The sequence below is a fragment of the Bubalus bubalis genome, chromosome 3 (genome assembly GCF_019923935.1).
Source record: "Bubalus bubalis isolate 160015118507 breed Murrah chromosome 3, NDDB_SH_1, whole genome shotgun sequence".
Classification (NCBI taxonomy): domain Eukaryota; kingdom Metazoa; phylum Chordata; class Mammalia; order Artiodactyla; family Bovidae; genus Bubalus; species Bubalus bubalis.
The window spans coordinates 15,378,640-15,405,832 of NC_059159.1; the positions used below are offsets into that span (position 1 = coordinate 15,378,640).

The following is a 27,193-nucleotide window of genomic DNA, read 5'->3' on the forward strand; positions in this document are numbered from 1 at the left end:
GAGTCGGACATGACTAAAGCGACTTAGCAGCAGCAGCAGCAGCAGCAAGAGTTATGGAACGACAATCATTGTTTTGAAGAAAAAGAAGCAAATTTTAAAATGAGGCATTTCATAACCCAGGAAAAACAAAACTGCTCAAGAAGAAAATGTTATTCTTGGTTCTACAGTGAACTGTATTGCCACAGTATTAATACTGAATATAATATAACACGGATTCAGACAAAAATCATGATATAACAGTAGTGACATGGTGGACAGAGCAAGGAAGGTAAAAGAGCTAAAATTCTCATCATCCATAATAAGAAGCAATAGATAATGCACAGAACTGATCAAAACAGTTATAGCAGACCATAAATATTATTTACAAAGATGGAGGTATGGATCAGAGAAATATCTCTAAACATTGAAAGTGTTTGCCTTTGGGGCGAGGGTGGCTTGGGAAGGAGAAAAGAATTCCTGGTTTTTATTATAAGTCTTTGAACATTATTTGATTTCCTGAACTATGTGTATATATCGCTTTGATAATAATAAAGAAAATTACAATCCAACATATAAAAAATTCATGGATAGTGCAGTACAGCAGGAAGTTAGGAGCTAGGAATGAAAATTTAAAAACTATATTGATTACTTATACTGTGATCTTGGGTAAATCATATAACTTTGAGTCTCCACTTTCTTATCTATTCGTTATGGGACTTTGGTTATTTCTAAGGGTCCTTCCAACAATGTTTCTGATTCCAAAATAACAAAGTATTTTTCTAGGAACAGCAAAGAAAGAGAAAATTTTCTCTATATGTTAATGGTATACCTGTATATACTTTTGTTCGCTTTGCTGGGGTCTGCCTACCATTGTTCTGTTGACATTAAAATGGCGCTGGCGTGCCCGCACCCTGGGGATCCTCTCGTACCTGTGAGGCTAGTCTCCGCATGGCCTCCTCCTGCCGCCTGCGCATTTCTGGAGTTCCTGGGCAGCTTCCACTGGTGATGGAAGAGTGGGCTGACGGTGGCTGTGTGAGTGGCAGCTCTCTGTTGGCATCCACATCTGGTTTAAAAAGATGAGATATTTGCATCAGATCATCATAAAACTCTGGACTGGTTGAAGACTGGCTAAATTCAATGTGTTGTACAATCCCGCAATTCTACTCTTAGGTATGTACCCAAGAGAATTAAAAATGTATGTCCATGAAAAAACTTGTAGACAAGTGCTCAAAGAAGGAAGATTCATATCAGCTCCAAAGTGGAAACAACCCAAATGTCCATCAACTGATGAACTGATAAAATGTGGCACAGCCCCACAAGGGAACATTACTTGACAATAAAAAGAAATAAAATACCAATACATGCAAAACAACAGGGACAACCCTTGGAAGTGTTACACTCACTCAAAGAAGCCAGTTGCAAAAGGTCATATAGTGTATGATTCTATTTATGTGAAATGCCCAGAAAAGGAAAATCCACAGGAGACAAAAAAGCAGATTTGTGCTTACCTAGGGGTGGAGATAGGGACTTAGCAGGGAAATGAAGACGGACTGCTAACGGGTATGGGATTTCTTTTAGGGGGGAATGAAAACATTCTAAGATTATGGTGACTGCTTTACAACTCAGTGAATACACTAAAATGCACTGAATTGAACAATTTAAATGGGTGAATTACAGGGTTAGGTGAATTGTAGCTTAATAAAGCTGCTTTTAAAAAATTCCATTTCCTCATGTTATTTAGGTAATATCTTAACTACTACTGGGCTTCCCTGGTGGCTCAGAGGATAAAGCGTCTGGCTGCAATGCAGGAGACCGGGGTTCGATCCCTGGGTTGGGAAGATCCCCTGGAGGAGGGCATGGCAACCCACTCCAGTATTCTTGCCTGGAGAATCCCATGGACAGAGGAGCCTGGCGGGCTACAGTCCACGGGGTCGCAAAGAGTCGGACACGACTGAGCGACTTGACACACACACGCTAACTACTACTAGAAATCATGGACTACATTTGTGAATACAGATAATATTTTAACAAGGGGTACAAAATAAGTAGGCTGTAACTGGATGGTCAACAGCTATTGAAGAGGAGGAGGAACAGGGAAAATGGTTTTCATGTAACTCCCTACCAGGAGGACTGAATTGAGACCTCTTCCACCCAACTGGCCATTGCCTAGAGTTCTGAATACATTGTAGGAGGGGAGGTGTGGGAGACAGCACTGAAAGAAGACTGAGGAAACAGTAAGTTCAGCGACTGTCAGTGTATCATGCCTGTTGTTCACTCCCTTGCTCCACCCCGTTTCCCTTTATCTGGTACTTGATTTTGTGGGTAATTATGGTCTTCTGTCTTCTAGCTGTTCCCTTCTGGAGACACCCTCCTTTCTGTTTGGGTGTCTTTACTTTCTGCTTGGTATTCAGAGAAGAGTAGAAAACAAGTAAATTGGGAGGAGCTGCCGGTGTACACAGCAAATTGGCAAAACGGATTTCTGGGATGAGCAGGGTTGGGAGAGGAGGAGCTACTCACTGCACAGCTATCTGGGGGCACGGCAGCTGTTGGCAAATATCAAATCCGAACAATAACTACACTGAGCCTCCTAGGGATAGGAGAATAGAGTCCTGTGTTAGACTGAACTTCCCTAACGGCTGTACTGAGTATCTTTGTAGTTCATGTGATAATACCCCGATTACGCAACAGGTCCATCTTCACAAAATGTTTTTGTTCTTAGAAGAGTGTGTGTGCTGAGGGGTGGGTGATGGTGGTGGTGGAGACTGATGGGGGAGTAAGGTTTGGGAAGGGGTGTAGGTGGCAAACAGGATGACAGGCTAGTGCCTGCCGTGACAGCTCTTCTGTGCCTTCCCAGGGAAATGACAAGGAGGGGGCGGCTGGGGGCTGGGTGTCTGTGGGGGAAGGACAGAGCCAGGCAACGCAGTGCTGCAGGCTAGACTGCTCACATCTGCCAGAGCAGTGCTGCTCAGCGCGGAGGAGGCGGAGACAGAAAGAAGAATGACACGGGATGCAGAGAGGAAGGCCAGGAGCTCCAATAACGTTTCACCTGTTTTCATCATTACTACAACTACATCGCTGACGGAGGCTTGGGAAGGCCAGAGGGATTGCGAATACACCTATCAAAGCTTAATGTAAATTAAACTGTAAAAACTGAATTCAATTCTCTCTCTATAGACATCATCCTTATTCACTCATGAAAAAAATTCTGCTACTGCCAGTGACATTTCCAGTGCTGGCTCCTATAGTAAAAGGTCGATGCTGAAAAACAGCTTGTTCTTTATTCTTTTTTTTCCCTCAAAGAAACACCTTTAAATTGGTTAATATATATTCAATTCATATCTGTTTACAGAAATAACAGAAATATAAAATAGAAACATACAGATCACTGCTTTTTTAAAAGTAGTATTTTTGAGCCCCAATACTTGAAAAATTTTAACCAAAACCTCATGAGGATAATAATACAAGAAAGAAAAAACATGTGCCCTCAAAACTAGAAAATTTAATGAGATAGTTCTAAAACAAACTGATGTTACATTTTATCATTAATCATTTGCATAGCGGAAAATAAAATTTTTATAAAAGTGTGTAGTTTTGGGGTAATTCCAAGAGTTGATTTTGTTGTTCAGAGTTAATATTTAAATACCAGTAAATGACGTCAACCACTTATTTCTAATCCATCTTAAAGGGTAGTGGTCTGGTTTGCGTCAAAGATTATAACAAGGCAGTGCTGGTTCTGTGTAATTCTGATAAATACACGGCCACATACTCTATCCCTTTAACACCTCTTCAAGTTGTGAAAGTTAATCTATCAGGCCAAATCTCCAATCTAACATGTGGACATTTATCACATGAATGGGAGTGTCCTGGTATTTTTAGAGTTTCTCTGGAGGTAATGGCAATCCACTCTAGTGTTCTTGCCTGGAGAATCCCAGGGACAGGGGAGCCTCATGGGCTGCTGTCTATGGGGTCGCACAGAGTCAGACATGACTTAGCAGTTAGCAGATGGAGGTAAAAGGCAATGGATGTTAGAGAATAACTTGATGAACTACCTTTAGAGAACCTCTGTTTTGGGGAGCACATGGTGGTTTTCTATTAGCTCCTGCTCTCTCAGGCTTGGGGTGGGGGGCACTCCCAGGTACTTTTGCTTTCAGAGAAGGCAGTTCTTCTTGCCCTTGAGTCATGATTCTACCATTCTGTTATCTGCCACAGTGAGTCAGAGAGACTATCACCTCTCTGGTTTTCTTCCTGACACAGTCAAATAGTTAACCTCTTGGATAACTCAGATAAGTAGCAGTCTGGTGTGATATGTACACACATTAAGGAAAATACTGAAATAGGACTTCCCTGGCGGTACAGCAGCTAAGAACCAGCCTGCCAATGCAGGGGACACGGGACCAATCCCTTGTCGGGGAAGATTCCACATGCCAGGGAGCAACTAAGCCCATGCACCACAACTGCTGATGCCCACATGCCTAGAGCCCGTGTGCCGCAACAAGAGAAGCATCTGCAACGAGAAGCTCTTGAACTGCAACAAACAGCAGCCCCCGCCTGCCACGACTAGAGAAAGCCTGAGCAAAGCAATGAAGATCCAGCTCAAAAAATAAATTAAAAAAATAAAGTCTATTGAAAATTAACAACTTGTGTACTAACATAGTAAAAAAATTATACCAAAAAAAAAAAAAAAAGGAAAAAAATAAGAAAACACTGGAATAGGTATGGCGAGTTACATTTAACCATGAAGACATCTTCTTAGAATCACAGAACTGTAGCACAGGAATGAATCTTAAAGATCACCAAATCCTACTGATGCATTTTATGGGTGACAAAACCGAGGTCTAAAGAATTACAGTAAGATTCTCAAGGTTACAAAGTATTGTCAATTTGAGCACTAGGACTCAACCTGTGGACTCTGGACTCCTCTGACATTCTGTCCATCTACCTCAGAAAAGCTTCATCCAGAAACTAAGCATGATATTGTTCTTACGACATGAATTCTTCTGTACTAATTCTTACTACACCCGGGCAAACAGGGACTCTCGATTCAACTGGTTTTCCTTCTAGACAGTAGTTCTTCTACATGTCAGATTATCTGTAAGTTTACCAGTGGCGATGTGCTTACCTAAAGACACGAAATTGTTAATGTCAAGAGAAGCCAGGATATTGGGGGAGTGTTCAATGAGTTTCTCTTGAGTTTCCACAGCACTGTGCTAGACTCTGTAGCTACTATGACCTCAAACCAATCATTTCTAGTGGTTGCTGTCTGGAAATCTATGATGAGCTAGATTACTCATTTGGACTAGTAGAGCAATAGTTTCTTTTTGTTCTCTTATAACTAGCAGAAGCCAGGTAGACACACTCAAACAGTTAGCCTCTTGGATGACTCAGGTAAGTAGTAGTCTGGTGTGATATGTAAGAACTCTAAGGAAAATACTGGAATAGGTATGAACAGTTACTTTTAAACATGAAGACATCTTAGAATCACATAGGAGTGTGATTTTAGCATAGGAGTCAATCTTAAAAGATCATCTAAATTTGTGGTTCTCTACATATACTATGTATAAGAATACCCATACATTTCCTTTTAGCTCCTTAACTCGAGTTCCAGGCATAAACAGAGGGGAGCACAGCAAAATGGATGTGACTGGCCTCTGAAATCAGACTGATTAGGTGCAAATTCTAGTTTCACTCTTTACTAGCTGTGAAACCTGGGGGGCTTACTTAACCTCTCTGAGCCTCAAACCAGTAATTTGTGAAAGGAAGAAAACAGGAACTACCTCATTTGAGTTGCTGAGAGGACTGGATGAACTAATATTTGTTAAACTCTTAGAGAGCACCTGGCACTAAGGACCATATTAAGTATTTTAAAAACAAACAAGATCCTGACTGTGATCGTTAAACTGCGCCCTGCTGGTGATGAAAGAAGCATGAATATATATGAGATCTCAGCATCTCTTCACAAGGAAGCAGGAGAAATTCTTCAAGGACACAACGAAATTCATGCCCAAGCAGTGGAACAGACACCAGTCGCAAAGAAATGGAGGCTGCAAACAAGACTGAGCCAGCAAGGCTGGGCACAGGCTGAGCAAAAGCTGACAGCAATGGATGCAAAGAGCTCTACCAGGCAATAGCTGTAGTCATTACCCGAAGGACGGACCAGCTAGCCAGGCAGGAGGGAAGACTCATACATTTATTCTGAGAGAAAGGGTTTTTCTGTCACACTTAGGTGATTGTTGGGCTAAATGTCAGCAGAATATTACATTCTTTCTCCCAATTCTGAGTTGAAGATCCTCACATGCAAATCAGGTTTTGCAGATCAGAAAATGAAAGGATCTGAGACTTAATATAAAGATGAAAAGAAATTTAAGAGCCATGTAGCAGAATTCTTTAAAAAAAAAAAAAAAAAAAGGGTACCTACGTTTGGGGGAGGCGTGTGGGCTGTCGGAGGCGATTTGTCTCATCCGTGTTCCGTGGCAGCTGAGGGCCACCAGTCTGGAGATGATGGCGGTTTTGCCAAACCCAATGTTTCCCACGATCACGACTCCCTGGTTCACGCTGGCGTTTGAACTTTGAAGCTGAGCATCTATTTCATGGAAAACCCAATCCCGACCAACGAACACCGACTCCGTAGTGATGCTGGGCACTTCAAAGAGCAGGGGCTTCAGGGAGATATCGGGAGGTCTGTAAGGTGCAAAGCGGACTGGAAGGAACAATAAGAGAACAGGGGACTTAGGCCAAACTGTCAACACTGAGAGAAATAAAGAGCAAAAAAGCAGTATGGTTTAGAAGACCACTGAGAGTTACACTGTGAGGGTTTTCTGGGTTATTCAGAAAATAAGAAAACTCTGAATTTTGGTTCTGTACAGAGAGGCAACGATACATGAGCTAGAGCTACTTGCGACTGCAGCTCGAAGAACCCAAACATGGTTGAAACAGCAGTAACTTATGTTATAGTCAGCGAGTCAGCGTGATACGCAAAATGATTTAACAGTAGGGCTGGCCAGGTGCTGGCAATTAGGAACAGTAGTGAAAATGCAGGGTCCCTCAAGCCTCCTTCTTGGCCTGGGGATAACCTTTAAAATGTTGGATTGTGGCGGTCTGTAGGGCTGGAGTCTCGGGAGAGGCTGGGGTGTGGCAGGGAATCCACACGGCTGACAGCATCAACTCTTTACCAACCTGCAAGGTCATATTTCAGTATTTAACCACCAATATGATCACGCCACTACACATCGGTCCCATGGGAAGCAATGTGAGGAGACCTTGTCTGTTTCTTTAAAAACACTAATAAAAAGCAGTGATTCCTTTAAGTTCATGATGATATTTTAAAAAAGTGAATAGCAAGCATATTAGGGGAAGTAAAAGCTCTGGTGGTGTAAAAGGTTTTCAGTACGTTAAGTGGTCAAGAAAGCAGAAACTCAACTTTCACTAATGTCTCTGCACCTGTACTGCTTATATTCATGCCAATTAAAAAGGATTTCTGGCTTCTACACACACGTACTGCGGACAAATCTCTATTGCTTTCCTCTGTGTTTGTGTAGTTGTGAGATGTGCTAGGTGCCAAGCATGAGCTCTATGTGCAATGGTTCTCTAAAAACCCGTAATGTGACTTGGTTTCAACGTCAACCTCCAAATAATACTGATGGTAAAAAGAAGTCCTGCCTGACCTCTCATATCTGAGTTAAATGTCTTCTTAACTGTTTTAAGAGTAGTTCTAGATGTACCATTAACCTCAGATATGCAGATATGGCAGAAAGTGATGAGGAATTAAGGAGCCTCTTGATGAAGGTGAAAGAGGAGAGTGAAATAGCTGGCTTAAAACTCAATATTCAAAAAACAAAGATGAAGGCATCTGGTCCCATCACTTCATGGCATATAGATGGGGAAACAGTGGAAACAGTGACAGACTTTATTTTCTTGGGCTCCAAAATCACTGCAGATGGTGACTGCAGCCACAAAATTAAAAAGATGATTACTCTTTGGAAGGAAAGCAGTGACAAACTAGAGAATGTATTAAAAAGCAGAGCATTACTTTGCCTACAAAGGTCCATCTAGTCAAAGCTATGGTTTTTCCAGTGGTCATGTATGGATGTGAGAGCTGGACAATAAAAAAAGGTTGAGTGCTGAAGAACTGATGCTTTTGAACTGTGGTGTTGGAGAAGAGTCTTGAGAGTCCCCTGGATAGCAAGGAGATCAAACCAGTCCATCCTAAAGGAAATCAATCCTGAATATTCATTGGAAGGACTAAAGCTGAAGCTCCAATACTTTGGCCACCTGATGTGAAGAGCTGACTCACTGGAAAAGACTCTGATGCTGGGAAAGATTGAAGGCGGGAGGAGAAGCGGATGACAGAGGATGAGATGGTAGGATGGCATCACTGACTCAATGGACACGAGTTTAGGCAAACTCCGGGAGATGGTTAAGGACAGGGAAGCCTAGCATGCTACAATCTATGGTATCGCAAAGAGTTGGACATGACTGAGTAACTGACCAAGATGTATCATTTATTTTTTATATTATTATTTATTTTTTTGAATTTTATTTCTGTATTGTTAACCTTAGCACAGTAACTTGACACACAGTAGGTGCTCAATAAATGCTTACTGAAAGATTTAATTAAAAACAAAGCATTACATTCTAACCCCATATTATATTTTGGAGAATAAACGTCAGAGGTGGGAAGGGGATAAGACGGGAGAAAGGAAATCATAAAAGTGGAAATTAGGTCTACTTATCCTGCTTATATTATTCTAGAACATATTTAAACCATTCCAATATCTTAATATAGAATCTGGAGATGGCAGCTTACTTGAGAAAAACACACACATGTAAACACTCTCACTTAAAACTATTGCAAAGCCATTTGAATGATAACTGAGCATTTTAAAAAAGGATAATTCCAAAAGTAGTACAAAAGTTAAAAATATAAAGTCAAACTCTAATAATAGAAGCAAATAGTTTCCTATGTCAGTTTTAAAATATCCCAAATTTTCACTTAAAAAAAGAAAAGGCTGTGGAGATACAGATACATGGTTACTCATAATTTCCTGATTCACATCTGTTTATCAAAATGTACTTTTTTAAAATACATATATAATTACAGAATTAGGTGAAAATTAGACTTTGACTTGCTAAAAATACTCTTAATTCTAGTGTCTTACAGTTAAATAGATTCTACTTTTCTTTTAAATTTTACTTTTCTTAAATATTATTTTATTGAGCTATAATTCACATACTGTAATATTCATCCTTTTAAAGTATGTAAACCACTGGTTTTTTAGTACATTCACAAAACTGCACAACCATCATTATTTAATTCCTAGAGATTTTCATCATTGTCCAAAGAAAACCACTTACCCATTAGCTGTCACTCTCCAGTCTCCATTTCCCTAGTGCCTGGCAACCAAAAACTTTCTGTCTTTACAGGGTTGCCTATTGAGACATTTCACACATATATTACCAAACAATAACAGCCTTTGGTGTCTGGCTTCTTGCACTTAGCATGTTTTTGAGGTTCATCCATGCTGTAACATGTATCAGTACTTTTACTGCTGAACAATATTGCATTATATGGATATATCACATTTTGTTTATCCATTTATCATCTGACAAACATCTGGGCTATTTCCACTTTTTGGCTATTATACAGCATGCTGCTGCATAATATGTACAGGTTTTTGTACACGTGTTTTCAATTCTCTTGGGTATACTTCCAGGAGTGGTACTGCTGAACGTACTGCTGGGTTATATGGAAACTCTAAGTTTTAGCTTCTTGATAGACTGCCAAACTGTTCTATTTTAGTTTTGTTATTTTTTATGGAAGTAATACATATTCACTACAGAAAATTTAGGGATAGCAGATAAACAGAATAATAATCTTACTCCCACTAGCCAGAGAGAAACACAATTCACTTTTTTCCTGAGTTTTGTCTGTACCAATAGATACTTATTTTTAAAATAAAAATCGTACTATAGATACCATTTCATAACCTGCTTTTCTTGCTTTGCTTAGCAATTCCAAAGTTCTGAAAAAGTGGATTCTGTCAGACTCGCCAGCTTAACGGTTGCTTCAGCGGAAGGACTGATCCTTGGAGCTCCTCACTCCACCCTTTCCAATTATGTCACTTGACAGCAGGGGGCTGTTCACCATGCAAGGGGTTTCCTGGGTAGCTGAGTGCCCTTGGTGGGCAGACACTCACACAGACCTGCTGAGCTCTGGCTGAGCAATCACAGGACTCCCAGAGAAGAAGGAGAGAACAGAAGATCAATTGGCTTGATGTGAATCTAAGAAGAGATCTCAGGTCACAAACAGCTGGTTTCAGAACCAGAATCAAAACCTAAATCTTTTTTTTTTAATATTGTAAATTAACTCATATATATATAATCTATGTGTCTGTGTGGCTCAGAGGTTAACGGGTCTGCCTGCATCTGCCTGGAATGCGGGAGACCTCGGTTCAATCCCTGGGTCAGGAAGATCCCCTGGAGAAGGAAATGGCAACCCACTCCAGTATTCTTGCCTGGAGAATCCCATGGAGGGAGGAGCCTGGTAGGCTACAGTCCATGGGGTCTCAAAGAGTCAGACACAATTGAGCGATTTCACTTTCACTTTCTTCATAGAATCTAGAAAAATGGTACTGATGAGCCTATTTGTAGGGCAGGAATAGAGACACAGACATAGAGGATGGGCTTGTGGACACGGGGGGTTGGGACGGAGAGGGTGGGATGGACTGGGAGAGGAGCACTGACAGGTGTCCACTACCATGTGTAAACAGATAGCTAAGGGGAAGCTGCCGTTTAGCACAGAGACTTCGGCTTGGTGCTCTGTGATGACCTAGAGCGGTGGGACTGGGGAGTGAGATGGGAGGCTCAAGAGGTAGGAGACATATGTATATATATGGCTGATTCACACTGTTGTACAGCAGAAACTAGCCTAACACTGAAAAGCAATTATACTCCAATTAAAAAGAATTGGTAAATAAAGAAAAAAACTCCTAATTCTGACTCCAAAATCCAGGGTTTTTTTGCATTATACTATGCTGTTTCTCTATATCATATCAGTATTAAATTTGAATCTGATCATCAGTGATATCACTGATGACCAGAACTGAGCAGACTTGGCTGACTGGCTAGGCTGGCTTCTTTCTCCTTCACCTCTCCTGTGCTTCCCTTCAGAAATGGCATGACTGGCCAGAGAGAGAGAGAGCAGAGCTTCTCAGACACTCAGGTGCTTTCTAGACTAACCGACTTACCTGTTCAGGTCTAAGCTTACTTAACATTTTGTCTCAAAAGAGGCTTTCACGAATATGACCGATGCCGATTTATAATATGGGGTAAGTACAGACTCAACTTCAATGCTGAAGTTTCTGAGAAAAATTCTATTAAGATAACTTGTTCTCACGTTGACGTAATCTCTCATCATATTTTATTCTACTGAGAAAGCTTTGACATTTTGAAAAGTTATTTTAAAAATTTTCTAAAAATGTAATCAATTCACAAAAGCCTCAAGGGAAGAACAGACAAAATTAACCCGGCACCATATGGTAAAACAACTGTAGACACCAAGAACAGCCCAGAAACGATTTCTGTGCCTCAGAACCTAAGGCTTTTGTCAGATCAATATGATGAAAGAAAGCCACACTCTCTATGTACCAACAGTAAATTCAGGGCATATGAACAAGAAGGCACCTTGGCCTGCGCTGTGGGACATGCAGGGAATGAATACTTTCTGCGGCGTTCATCTTCCTAAATAAATGTTTCTTTGTTTAGGAGATCAGCTGGCTTCCAAGAGATTTTCTAAAGCAGAAACCACGGAAATAATTCAGTGAGAAAGGACCACTGCAACTGTAGCTGAGCCAAGGGAAAAAAAAATGAGCTAAACCATACATTTAGCAACAGATTCAGTTCTCTAAGCCCTGAAGTGGCTGTCCCAGGGCAGCAAGAGACAGGAAGATCGTCCCAAGCTTCTCAAAACATTCCCAAGTATACTGACATCTGGAATTTACTTTGAAATTTGTAAAAAAAAAAAAAAAAAAATGATGTGTGGTTGAAGAGAAGGGCAGAATGGATAGATATATGGTAGAAATAATAAAACTTTAATGACATAATCAAGGCAAGTATATGAGTGTTTATTGTGAAACTTGTCTTTTTGGGGTATATCTGAAAATACTGCTAATAAAATGTTGAAAGAAAAAGCAGCGAAAGGAAAAACATTCCAGTAGAGTACACAAATACGAAAAGTTTTGGAAAGCAGTTTTTTTTTCTTTTTAAGAAATGTAATAACCACTCAAGACTCAGATCTGTGTGTACATCTCTTCAATGCAAATTAGGCTTGTGACAGACAAATGAAAGCTCTCTAGGAAACGGTCTCTGTGAGACCATCAATATGAATAATCATGTCTCTAGACTTACAGAGAAAACTGACCTTTCTTTAGCTACAGCAAAGAGTAAACATTTAAAAAACAAACAAAAGTGCATTAGGGCTAATAGACCAGCTTGTCCCAACGCAAATATAAACAGCTGCAGCCAAAGGAAAAGGGGAAAGGGAAGTGGGGGCAAAAGAGCTCTAACTGGATTTAGACTAAAGCATATTTACTCATGGAAAACAACCAGGAATCATTTGAAAAGAAGTCAGTCACAGGACTGGCAGAAGAAAGGGTCTGTGTCATACAGCCAAGGTCTGGTGCAAACAGGAGTAGGGTTGTACTTCCTCACATTCTTCCACAATGGCTGTAAAGTCTAGCCTGGAAGCACCTCTGTTCCCCAGAACAAAAGATAATTTCAGGCTTATTCTTAGGGTTCAGGCTGTGCATGTTATTCTCCACACAGCACAGGAAAAACACATGTGCTTCAGACAAAACCTGGTATCACATCAGCACCCAACATACGTCAAAAAACATGTTAATTTTTTCTTAAGTATGCTTATGAAACCAAGGCAGGGCTCGTCTGCCTACTGAGTTTCTCGAAGGCTCACACTCTCATTTACAAGAGTCAATCTGCTTAGGGTCTGTTGCTTATTTATGGCACTCAAGAAAAGAACTACAGTAGGCAGGTCCTCCTACCCAAGGAAATGGAGTTTTTGAAAAATGTAAAAGCATTTTGAAGCAGGTCCTAAAAAACAATCTAAAGATAATAGCTTGAGAAATGTTCATTCCAGATAACTTCTGCTTAAAAAAAAAACCAAACAAAACAGATTAAATAAAGCAGAGTCACTTTCGGGGTCAGCAGGGAAACCTACAGCAGGGTGGGTAAAACCAGACTTGGAGCCAGGCTGCTTCAGGTGATATCCTGTCTCTGTTACTCACTAGCTGTGCAACCTTAGGAAAGTTACTTATGTTCTTGATCTCTCAGTTTTCCTCATCTTTAAATCAGGGATAATCATGACATGGGAGGATTAAAGCAAGTTAATACAAAAGTGTGCCCAGGACAGTGTCTGTTGGTTAACTGCAGTCATGGGTACCTCTGTCCACACCATCAAGCCAAAAGAATCCAGTGTAACCTAATCACCTTCCTCCCACACACATTTATTTAAACGAAACAGTGAAAAGGATACTGAGAACATATGCATTCTCCTAGAGCCCTCACCCCTTTGAACTGCCAACTTACATCCCTTCATCCTTTCCCCCCCAACACTTAAAAAATTTTTTTTATTGGAATATAATTGCTTTACAATGCTGGGTTAGTTTCTGCTGTAGAACATCGTGAATCAGCCATAACTATACATATATCCCCTCCCTTTTGAGTCTCCCTCCCACCCCACCCCCCATTCCACCCATCAAGGTCATCACAGAGCACCAAGCTGAGCTCCCTGTTCTGTACAGCAGTTTCCCACTAGCTATCTATTTCACACATGGTAGTGTTATTTATGCATGTCAACCTTACTCTCTCAAATCGTCCCTCCCTCTCCTTCCCACCCCTGTGTCCACAAATCCGCTCTCTACATCAACGCCTCTACTCCTGCCCTGCAAATAGGTTCATCAATACCATTTTCCTAGATTTCATATATATGCATTAATACATTATATCTATTTTTCTCTTTCTGACTTATTCACTCTGTATAACAGGCTCTAGGTTCATCCACACAAACTGACTCTATTTTATTCCTTTCTATGGCTCAGTACTATTCCATGGTATATACGTACTACTGAAAGAACCACACTTGCTGTCTTCAGTTCCATAATAGTAACTCATTCTAGTCTAGCTTCCTCCCACTCTGTTGAATGGTTTTGGTTAATGACACTAAAGATGTTCTAACTTTTAAGTCCAGTGAATTATTTTTAGTTTTTATGCTTAACCACAGCTCGGTACTTAATACTTTTAACAAATCCCCACTTTTTGAAATATATTTCCTTCTTGGGTTTGACATAGTAACACTTTCTTCTAGCTCTTTTTGGGCCCTCTCTTCCTCTTCTTTAATGATTCTTCTCTTCTGCCTCTCTCTGAAATACTGCCAATCTTAGGTTCTATATTTTACTGTTTTTTTCTTCTTCATCATCTTCCTGGGTAATTACAAAGGAATAGACTAATGGCTTTTACAACTATCTAAGTGATGATGGCTTATATTTCTCTTCCAGATCCCAGTTCTAAACTCCTGTACAGCATTTTCAGCAACTTATAAGAGTTGTTTCTGTGGATTTCCAGTAAATATCTTAAACTTAAAATGTTTAGAACTAAAGTTTGATTTCATTCACCTTAACCTATTCTTTATTTTCCATTCAATGTCTCAGTTAATTAAATATTCCCATCTGTCTGGTCTCCCAAGATAGAAACCTGGGACTCATCAGGACTTCTTTCTGAACCTTTATATCTGATTTGTCACAGGACCTATCAATGATTCTTGAGGAATTTCTTTCAGATGTATTTCCTGTTTTCTTTTCCCATTCCACTGCTATTTATAGTGATATAACCTCTGGAGGAGCTTCCAGATCATTCTAAGCCTCAGTTAAATTATCTGTAAAATGAGGGTAATAAGAATATCTATTTCATAAGGCTAAATAAGAAAATGCACATTAATTTCTTAGTTCAGAACCTAATTAATCCTCAACTGACAGTCATATGGTTCAGATTCTCAACATCTCTTGCTTTTCACCATATACTTCAACAAGCTTTTTTAAATACAAAATTTATTTAACTGGAGGCTAATTACTTTACAATACTGTATTGGTTTTGCCATACATTAACCTTACATCCCACATATTCTTCCTGTATTTAGCCATCAACTACATGTATCTGATAAAATCATGTCAGCACCTACACTTCTACCCTTGTATCTCATCAACTTAACCCTACCACAATCATCCAACCTGGTAAGTCCTTACTAACTAGGGCAGCTCTTGTCATAGGGAATGTACGTTCAATAATGTTTAATAAATGCATTCATGAATGAAAACAGTGAATATGAATTTTCCATTCTCAACTGCAGGGAAATGTTCACAGACTTGTCTCTGGTAGAACAGGAAGGCTACAGGAAAACAGTTATAGGATGCAAACTCAGGTCTTTGAAAATCACTTGAACTGTACAAAAATAACAAAAATAAATGAATCATCTGTTTCCCACCTTTCAGGGATAAATTCTTATTTAAAGTTTACTGTCATAAATAAGAGAGCCATTAAGTAACAAGACATTTGGGGAAGAAAAACTGTTATTTTCCAAGCTCTTTGCATATCACAGGCAAGGCCTGGATGCTGGCCAAGACACTGATAATCAAACAATCATATTCCCACAGGAAGCTGGGAGAAGGGAGAAAATGTGCTTTAGAGCTAGTATCCAAAGAAGATAGAATATATATTTTTTAAAGATTATTTTCCCTTTCTTTTTGAAAAGTTACTGAGAAGGCTGATGCCACAAACATCCATTTAATAACTAATGTCTTGCTAATGTGACATGTGGGATTTATTTTATGTAAATAACAACTATATTTAAAATTCCTCATTATTATAGGTAAAATATGCATTTTAGCTTACAGAAAACCCAATTCTAACCATCAAGACAGTCATTTTCTGATGAAAGATGGGTTGATGCTTTGGTTCATTTCTTCTATAATTTTCATTTTAAAAATCTGGCATCCAATTTCTATTTCTGGCCAACATGAAGAAACGTGGACTAGATCTGCCCTCCCACCTAAAACCAAGATAAACAAACAAAGCTCTAGACAGAATATATGAAACAATGGTTTTCAAGACACTAGACAAAGGCAATGAGTAATAATAATCCCTGAGAGATGGAAAACAAATGAGGTAAACTCTATGCCCACTCACAACACTGACAGAATTTTCAGACCACAATGTAGGGAGGGAGAATCCAGTCAGATTCTGACAGACTCCCTTAGCTGAGTAGACGGAGCTGAGAATCCAGGGAGACTAAGGCAGTGACAGTTTACAGGACAAACAGTTACAAAGAAATAATTCTGGAAACCTGTGGAGTAACCCTTGAGTCATCAGCAGAGCAGTGACTGACACAAGTGTGAGGGTTAAAGAGAGTACCTGCTGCTTACACAGGGCCAGGAATAGTGCCTGTTTCTTCCAGCCATAATGGAAAACCTCACCATGTACAGGACACTGGATACATCCAGGAAGATCTTGACCCAGTAGTACAGAATAATGACACCTGCAAATATTGTTCTGATTCTACTCCAATCTTAAGGACAAGACCCCAAACTGATCAGGCTATTTCCAAATAACTAAGGCACATTCCAGAAAAAAGTTGAAGAATATTTATAGGAATACAAAAATATGCAACACCCAATAAGGTAAAATTCATAATGCTTGGCATCCAAGTGAAGATTAACAGGCATGCACAGAAGCAGGAAAATATGCACCATAATTAGGAGAAAAACAAATCAATTGAAACTGACCCAGAACTGACACAGATGTTAGAATCAGCAGAGAAAAGTATTAAAAACCACGATTATAACTATATTTAGCATGTTCAAAAGGGACATGGAAGGTACAAAAGACCCAAATTGCACTTCTAGAGAAAAAAATCAGAAGTGAATAAAACACCTACATGGTATTTGTGACAAATTTGACATTACAAAAGATGAGTAACCTTAAAGACATAGTAATAAAAGCTATGCAAAATTAAATACACAGAGAGGGACTTCTCTGGTGGTCCGGTGATTAAGAATCTGCCTGCCAATGTAGGAGACATGGGTTTAATTCAGGGTCCAGGAGGATTCTACATGCTATGGAGCAATTAGGCCTTTGCATCACAACTAACAAACCTGCATTCTAGAGCCTGTGAGCCACAGCTGCTGAGCTTGAGTGCCACAACTATTGAGGCCTAAACACCTAGATCCTGTGTTCAACAATGAGAGGCCACTGCAAGAAGCCTGTGCACCACAATGAACAGCAACCCTGCTCGCCAAAACTACAGAAAGCCTGCATGCAGCAACAAAGACCCAGTGCAACCAAAAACAAATAAATAAAATACACAGAGAAAATAGATAAAAATTTTCAAATTATTAAAAAAAATTAAAAAAGCATCAGTGAACAGTGAGACAACTCCAAGTGGTCAAATACTAAGTGTAATCAGAGTCTTGGAAGGTGGGGGACAAAAAATACATTTAAAGAAAAATGGTTATAGAATTTTCAAAATGACAAAAACTATAAATTTCCTGATCAAGGAAACTCAATGAGATTCAAGTGAAGAAACATGAAGAAAATGACACCAAGGCAAATCATAATCAAACTGCTCACAACTAGTGATAAAGAAAAAAATATTGAAAGCAGTCAGAGAATAAAAAGACACATTAAGTACAGAGGAAGAAAGCTAAGGACGATAGCAGATTTCTTGTCAAAAACAATGCAAATAAAAAGGTAGTAGACCTAAAGCCTTAATTTATGGAAAGAAAAAAACATGTCAATCTAGAATTCTATACCCATTGACAATATCTTTCAAAAATAACAGTGAAATAAAGACTTTTATACATATAAAAGCAAAAAAATTAATAATTAGTCACCAGCAGATCCGTAACATAAGAAATGTTAAAAGTCCTTCAGGCAGAATAAATATGACACCAGATAGAAAAATACAAAGAAAGAAATGAAGAGCACCAGAAATGGGAGCTGTGTGGATTAACATATAAGATTTTTAGAAAACTCTTTAAAAGATAATGACCTTTATATGGGGGGGGAGGGGATTATAACATTTAGATAAGTAAACTGTCTCACAACAATAACATAAAGGCTGGGAGGACAGAAACAAAATTATACTACAGCAAACAAAACAGTTACCATAACAGGCTTGAGACTGCTACCCTGAGAAAGCCTGCTTGCAAGGCTGGTCCTTACCTGAAGTTTGGGAATGTGGTTTCAAGAGGATTCCCATGATTCCCAGAACTAAAAAGAATGGCTCACTGTGCCTAATTTGTTTGTACAAACAATACTGTTTATGCTGAATGTTTGCTTTTCTTCTGGGAGTCTGGAATTTTGGTAAGTTTTAGGCAAGGAGGTCTATATAAAAAATTTGGGCACTGAACCCTATGAGCTCTCATGTTCACACATGTCACAGCTCACTGCTGGAGAAATCAAATGCATCCTGTGTGACTTTACTGGGAGAGAATACTTCGAAGCTTCTGTCTGGTTTCCTCTGGACTTTGCCCCATGCATCTTTTTCCTTTGCTGATTTTGCTTTGTACCACTTTACTGTAATAAAGCATAACTACGGGAATGACTATATGCTGTGGACTGTAAGTCCTTCTAGTCAATTAGTGAATCTCGGGGGAGGGCACCCCAAACACAAGTATTATAAATGCTTTGAAAAATTAATCAAGAGAGACCATATTTTGGCTCATAAAAAATTGTGAATAAATTTAAAAGAATTCATGCTGTTCAAAGTATGGTCTTGACCATAACACAACTAAATTAGGAATCAATAGCAGAAATATATCTGGAAATTCCTGCGAAATATCAATGAGTTGAAGAAAAAGTCAAAAAGCAAAACAGTATTTTAAAAGTGAAAATACAAAATCTGTGAACTACAGCTAATGCATTACTAAATAAAGAAATTTATAGCATTAAAATGCCTATGTTAGGATAGAAGAAAAGTCTATGTCAATGACCTCATCTTTTACCTCAGCAAATTAGAAAATAAAGGAAAAAAATCCCAAAGTAAGCAGAAGGAAACAATAAAAATTAGAGTGGAAATAAACAAAATAATAAACAGAAAAACAACAGAAAAAATTAATGAAAATAAAAGATCACAAGAAGCTTAATAAAACCAATAAGCCTCTAAGCAGACTAATAAGGAAAGAGAGAAGACATACAATACCAGTAAGAAGAGAATAAAAAATGATGGGCAAAATGACTAAAGATTAAAAGGGTAAGGGGATACTATGAACAACTTTACACCAATAAATTTCAACAGGTTATATAAAAGAGACACATTTCTTGAAAGACACAAACTAGTGAAACCCACTAAAAAAGAAACACATAGCCTGAATAATGTATATCTAATAAAATATTTGAATTGACGGTTAAAATCTCCCCATAATAAAAACTCCACACCTTAATGGTTTCATGAACAAATTCTACCAATAATTTAAGGAAGAAATAATATCTATTTTACACAAACTCTTTATAAACCTAAAGAGACACTACCTTCTCATTACTATGATATTAAAGCCAAAGATATTGCAAGAAAACTACAAACCAATATATCTCATGAACACAGATGCAAAAAACATATACAAAATTATAGTAAATTGAGGCCAATATAAAAAAATTACATCATGATCAAGTGGATTTTATACTTGGAGTTCAAAGTTGGCTTAACATTTGAAAAATCAATGTAATTTATTACATTAACAAAGTAAAGTGCATCTATTGAAAACCTAGAGTGAGAAACTGAATGCTGTCTCCCAAAGATCAGAATAAGGCAAGGATTTCTGCTCTCTTTGCTTCTATTCAACATTGTACTAGTTCTAGTCAGAGTAATAAGGCAAGAAAAAGAAAAAGGAAGAAATAAAACTATCTTTATTTGCAAACAACATGATTATCTCTGTAGAAAAGCCTACAGAGTCTATAAAAAAGCCATAAGAAATAACAAGTGATTTTATCAAGGTTTCAGGATACAGGAACAATATTCAAAAATAAAAAATCAATAGTATTTCTATATAATTGTTGATTAGCAATGGACAATATAAAATCAGAATAAAAGCAATACTATTTTTAATAGCGTAAGAAATACAAAATACTTAAAGATAAATATAACAAAATCTTTTCAACATCTGTACAATGACAAAACATTTCTGAGAGAAGTTAAGGAAGACCTAAATGAATAGAGAGACATATTATGTTCATGGATTGGAACATTCAACATTGATAAAAAGTCAGTTTTCCCCAAATTGATCTACAGATCCAATGCAGTTCCTGTCAAAATTCCTGCAGACTTTTTGGGTAGAAATTTACAAGTTTCACATGGAAATACAAAGAACCTAGAAAAGCCCTGAAAATAAATAGTAACAGTGAAGGGTTAACAATCCCAATTTTAAGCTTTATTATCAAGTTATAGTAATCAAGAGGTGTAGTATTAGCATCAAAATAGACAAAGATTAATGGAACAGAAGTAGTCTGGAAACAGATCCATACATATATGGATGATTGATTTTTGACAGTACAAAGGTGCAAAAGGAATTCAGCAGAACAGTCTCTGCAATGAAGGATGTTAGAACAATTAGAAATCTATGTGCCAAAAAGAAAAACCAAAAACTCTGAATACATACAATGCACCACATATAAAATTAACTCAAAATCAATCAATCACCTAAACATAAAACTTAAAACTGTAAAATGTCTAGAAGAAAATATAGGAGAAAGTATTTGTGACTTTTGGTTTGCCAAAGAAATCTTAGATACAATGCCAGAACAATCCATCAAAGACAAAAATTCATAAGCTGAACTTCTAAAAACCTCTGTTTCAAAAGATACTGTTAAGAGAATGAAAAAACAAGCCATAAACCAGAAAAACATATTTGCAAAGTGGTGGTAGTTGGTTTAGTTGCTAAGTCATGTCTGACTCTTGTGACCCCATGGACTGTAGCCTGCCAGGCTCCTCTGTCCATGGGATTCTCCAGGCAAGAATACGGAGTGGGTTGCCTTCTCCAGGCATTTCCTTCTCCAGGGGATCTTCTCAACCCAGGGATCGAACCCAGGTCTCCTGCATTGCAGGCAGATTATTTACTCACTGAGCCACAAGGGAAGTACACATCTGATAAAGGACTGGTATCCAAATTGTGTAACAAACTCTCAAAACTCACTAATAAGAAAAGAAACCACCCAATGCAAAAGTAGACTAGATATCTGAACAGACACTTCACTAAAAAAGATATTTGATGGCTAATTGATGCTTTTGAACTGTGGTGTTGGAGAAGACTCTTGAGAGTCCCTTGGACTGCAAGGAGATCCAACCAGTCCATTCTGAAGATCAGCCCTGGGATTTCTTTGGAGGGAATGATGCTGAAGCTGAAACTCCAGTACTTTGGCCACCTCATGAGAAGAGTTGACTCATTGGAAAAGACTCTGATGCTGGGAGGGATTGGGGGCAGGAGGCAAAGGGGACGAAAGAGGATGAGATGGCTGGATGGCATCACTGACTCGATGGATGTGAGTCTGGGTGAACTCCAGGAGTTGGTGATGGACAGGGAGGCCTGGTGTGCTGCGATTCATGGGGTCGCAAAGAGTTGGACACAACTGAGCGACTGAACTTAACTGAACTGAATCATATGAGATGATTAACAATAAGCACAATGTTGTACAGCAGATTCCTAGAACCTTTTTATCTTGCGTGACTCAAATTTCTCATGCCCACTGAAGAGCAACTCCCCATTTTCCATTCCCTGCAGGCCTTGGCAACCACCATCTGGCAATTAGTGTTTATACGCAACTGTTTCCCATTCCGAACACCCCAGTGTACTGAACTAAGTACAATAAGCTATTGTATTGCTATTATTAAAGATTTTTATATTATATTGTCTCTGATATAAGATAGCATGGTGGTTAAGAGCACAGGCTCCAGAGTCTACCAGATATGAAATGAATCCTCGCACTGCCAATGACTAGACTTTGTAACTCTAAGCAAGTTATAAACCTCCCTAAGTCCCAGTTTCCTTACTACTACCACTTGCATCAAAGAGTTTCGAGGATTAAATAACATGTTTAAAACTCTTAGCCCTGTGTCTGTAAAGAATAAGAACCCCAATAAATGTAAGCTATCATTTGTTATCTATTTAAAAGTTTCCTATTCTCAGCATTTGTCTTAGTGTTTTGGGAAGTCTATTGTATTCTATTAATGTGAGGATAAAAAAGGTAAAAGGCTTACTTTACTCTGGGAAATAATACTTTGAGCCTTTAAATAACTTGAATATTAAATTTCAGCTTTCAGACATTGGTCTTATAGAAGAACATTTGTTGAGAAAAACTTTGGAGTCGTTACTGAGTGGAATTTTCAGGAAGGGAACAATGATCTTTGACAAACAGTTAAAGAAATAGGGAAAATCCAACTCTCCCTAATGCTGCCACTTTTTACATGTTTCCTCACATTTAATACCTCAAGATGTAGGAAAAATATAAAAACAGTAAAGATTTTAAAATGTGAAACATCTGATAAAAAGTATGTTTTTTGTTATTAGATTGTTGGTCTTGAAGGTAAGATATTTACTGGAGAATAAGAACTGACTAATTACTTGAAATTTAAGATTAAACATTTTTGGACTGAACACTCAGTGATGAAATAGCTATGACCTACAAAGGAAATTCTCCAGTGCTATATTTTATTACTATCTGGGGAAGTTATTCCATAAAAAATATTTTATTACATACTGCAAGGTTGGAACGCTTAAGATCATTTTACTGAATCAAAAATGTTTTACAAAGTGTTACCTAAATAAATTTCCTGGCATTATGGTAACTTTAATAAGATTTAGTCACTTTTGGAGAAAATAAATAGAAAGATTAACTGGGAAGCTATTCTTTAAATCTAATTTAGATCAAAACATAAAAACGGCTTAATGGTTATTTATTTTTCTTTATTGCACTTAAGGCATTTAAAAGTATTTTCAGTGATTTATTCCTGCAGAATTAATTATCATGATTAGAATTTCTTTCATGTTACTCCACAGCCTTTCTTTAAGTAGTGTGTTATTTAATGCAAGAGGTTGATCCATGCCTGTTAGAAGATTAAATGGTTTATAGACTCTTCTCTCTCTCAAAGGTTAATTCTTTCTTTTCAGGTCTTTCTGGGAGAACTTTGGTGTATATTAGCCACTGTTCATGCTTTCAAATTTTAAGATAAAATTTACCAACTAAAGCTGGTTTACATAAAAACCAGACCTGTGGGCCTGTCTCTAGCTACTTTAACAAGTAGTGATCCGTTTTAAAAAATTACAGTTTGACTACTCCAAAATGTATAAATCCTTTTCTAGCAGACATTCAAAGACATCCAGTTTGAGCACTGCATTTTCAAATTTTAGGGTACTATGCAAAAGAGCTGGCTAGGGGTGAGAGTATCACCTCATAAACCAAAACCTACAACCTACTCCAATATTTATATATAGGCAGTTATGCGCATGCAACTTTATTTCTGGATTTTCAATTTACCTAAAAAGAAAGAAATTTAATCTTGTAAAAATAAAATAATGAACAGTGAGACAGAAAAGACTGATGGAAATATCCCCTTGTAAATGTGAGAGCAAGCCAGGCAATGATGAAGATGACTAAGCAACCTCAGGGATGTGTGACTCAGTGGTTTAATGCAAGCTGATTAGCTTCATGACATACATCTTAGTCATCTTTAGAAAGGATTCATTGTTTTGGAAAAGGAAGGGATGCACAAATGGCATGAAGCACTGATTTCATTTGATAAAAATCCAATTCTTTGCTTTGACAAAGCCAAGTTAACTGTGGCAGGGTCAATTTCACATCAGTTCTGCCAGTGAGTCAAGACTATCATTTGCATATACGCCCACCAACCTAGTATCTATTAAAGCGGCTATTACCTAAATCCAGTGCCTGTGAATGGCCATTCATGTAATGGGATTTGGTAAAAGCCCTAAGGAAACCAACACATATCGAGAAATGAAATTTTAATAAGGAATGTATAATCTCTTTAAGCACAACAGCGTGATTTCGTATCAGGCAGTTTCCAGCATCTTATCATTAATAATCTGTTATTAATTTACCCCAAGTAGCTACCACTATTCAAAGTCATTATGCTATGGTATGCTCTGCGTATTTTAACGCCCCTGGTTCCATTTATATATTCCGTCATACGATTTACAATATTTATCCATAAAAACCAACACCCTCTTCTTTCCTCTTACTGGACAGCAAATTTAGTTTCCGTCCTTTTCTGGGTAAAAAGAGATTCCATTAGGATGGTCAGAAAGAGTGAGAAGTTTCAGGTCTAGCATGAAACTCCACATTTACACAGTGTGATTAAATTAAAAGTGGACCCTCAAAACAATTTTTAAGACTTGAGTTAAACACCTGAAGGTTTCAAATTAGTATCTGTCAAGGACATTCCGGCTTTGGGACCCGAAAGGCACCTGCGGTAGGTTAGTCAGCTGTATCCTCTGCACTGGGACACAATCTACTGTAACTCTTTTGTCATTAGAGTTCAAGCTCTTGGATGGTTGCCAGCTAGGAAACTACTAACTTGCTGAACTAAGACTCTGACCAGTGTACTCATGTGACCTCCTTCTCATTGTTGGGCTGGGTCTCTGGAAACATAAATTTCGCTAGAACAGTTGTTCAAAACAGCTGTCTTGAGAAGTGAAGAAGAAAAAAAAAAAAGGTTTTTTTTTTTGTTTTTTTTTTTTTTAACTAATGAAGCAAATGTTAATACTAATGCCCAACTTGAAGATCCAAACTGTAGCTCGTGGATTATCCCAGCAACTTTTGCTTCAAGCAGTCAAAAGACTATTATTATGGTCAAACAACTGTAGTTATTATTAAGGTAACTGCTAAAGGAACCTATGCCTATACTATTAAGCCATGTCCATGAATAACTTCTAACCAACTCTCAAACTACACTTTTTCAGATTTCTGCAAACAGGCTATGTGATCCTTAAAGGCATAAAACTAATTGTCAATTACAATGGTATCCTCTAAATTCGTTTTTCTTAAAGTGTGATCTTGGAACCCCTGGGGCTTCTCAAGATGCTTTTAGGGGTCCACAAAGGCAAAACTATTTTCATAATACTAAGAGGTTATTTGCCTTTTTCCACTCTCATTCTCTCTCAAGGGTAGGGTGGAATTTTTCAGTGCTTACATGATGTTAACACACAATGGGTCTATTAAAAAAAAAAAAGAGCAAGTATTTTAACAATTTCTCAGTTTTAATTTCTAATGTGGCAAATATCAATTGGTATAACTGGCATAACACAAACTTTGTAGGGTCCTCAATAATTTAAGTGTGTAAAGAGTTCCTGGGACCAAAAAGTTTGAGAATCACTGCTCTAAACAAACTAGTATGGGACCCCTGTATGATGTGTCCAATGCTTGCCACCTCTTCATATATTCAAGGGATTTTATTTCAGATAATCTCTATACTTGAAATCTGTCCATAATTTTAATACCTACTGGATATACTACATTGTACATGACCATTAACTACCTTCTGTGAAGATTCAGGTTCATTTGAAACCAGAACTGTGATCGAAAAACTATCTAACAGGACTTGTTTGAGTTATACTTTAAAATATAGAAAGATGTATCTCTAATGCAGAAAGATATATCTTAATGTACACTAAAAAAGGTCTTCAATCACTTTATTACTTTTTGGGGGTAAAGCTGCTTTACTTCAATCATAACCAGAGTTAGGGAAAGATATAAAACTGAAATACAATTGCAATTTGTATGTTCCTTTAAATAAAATTAGAAAATGTGACGTGACATGTTTTTTTAAAATTATACCAGGAAAACAATATGATTCTGTATCTATAATAAAATGTAATGTTTTCGATATAACAATCACAAGTTATAAAGGCTTGCCAAACAGGTCTACAGAAACACGAGGAAGTCTGTCCTTGTTTGCTTTCCTTTCTTGTCAATGTCTAAGCTACGGAGTTCATTTGTAAACAGTAATCAAGATAACATGTTTTTGAGGGAAGGTCATTGTCTAGAGCCTCAAAGTTCTAAATTAACAAACTAATTTTAGAAGACAAAATACTTCTTAGTAAACACTCATCTCATGGATTAATGCAGTCATCTGGATGGCATGTTCCAACCTTTGACTGCTAAAACGCGAAAGAAAAGACAACTTTAAGGAACTGAAACACTAATATCAATATTGCAGCATCTTCATCAGTGGATATCTCGCTGATCCTGTCAACTACACCAAGTGCCTCACTGTATCTCCCTGTGCACACTGTTCACTGAGCCCAGGGTAGGCACGGTGGGAGCAGGGAAGCTGGAAGAAAACTCAAGGAGTCCTAGGAACTGCAAACACGTTTATTCTCTCCTGAGTGGCACGGCAGCTGCAGCGGCAGACAATGCTGTATTCTCTCCTCTTGTGGTTGACCCAGCGGACACAGCCTTAACGCAGCCTCACCACCATAATGCAGCCGCGAAGACTTTTTCAGGTGGAGCTTATATTTGCTTACAGAACATATGTAGCCTGTGGTCAAGCGAGTACCTTGTGATGTGCGTGTGCAGTGCTGTAAGTGATCTTAGCTGTTACATATCATTATTCACAAAATGTGGGGCGAGAGCGAGAGGGTGTGGGGCGAGGGAGACTGACCACGCCATCTTGGCTGATTTGTTCTTTCCCTACAATGGACAAACTCCATCTTTAAGTATGAATGTAAACAATAAGTTGAAACCCTATCTGCAAGGGACAGGATATTAGTTTTGTGAGGAATGCATTATTCAGGTGGAGAGCTTCCTAAAGATTTAGGTACGCTTTGGAAAAAATCTTTGGATGTACTTTAGGCTGAAGCTCAGTGAAATGGAAAAGATTTTTGTTGTATTCTTTACACAGCTGACATCTATGTGTAAACATCAAACTCACCAGAGTGTATTTGTCAAAGATCTTACTAAATCTTTAGATACTAAAAGCAGACGTGCCATCAAGTATCAGTGGAGCCCAACATGAAGAGGTCTCAAAAACACACAGCTGAACCATCTGTAAAACAGATAGCTAGCGGGAATTTGCTGTGTAGCACAGAGAACTCAGCTCAGTGCTCTTGATGACCTAGAGGAGTGGGATGGGGGTGGGGTGGGGAAG

At 38.2% G+C, this 27,193-nt stretch overlaps 1 protein-coding gene across 10 annotated transcripts in view; it reads right to left on the reverse strand.

Annotated features, from left to right (window-relative positions):
* The window catches only part of TANC2 (tetratricopeptide repeat, ankyrin repeat and coiled-coil containing 2), a 363,388-nt gene that overhangs the window by 85,539 nt on the left and 250,656 nt on the right, over nt 1-27,193 (reverse strand). For all 10 annotated transcript variants that reach the window (XM_044938797.2, XM_044938800.2, XM_044938803.2 and 7 more), the window contains 2 exons: nt 6,395-6,676; nt 909-1,042 (listed from right to left, as the gene is read on the reverse strand). In XM_044938797.2, coding sequence (XP_044794732.1) covers nt 909-1,042; nt 6,395-6,676 — 416 coding nt within the window. The remainder of the gene's footprint in view (nt 1-908; nt 1,043-6,394; nt 6,677-27,193) is intronic.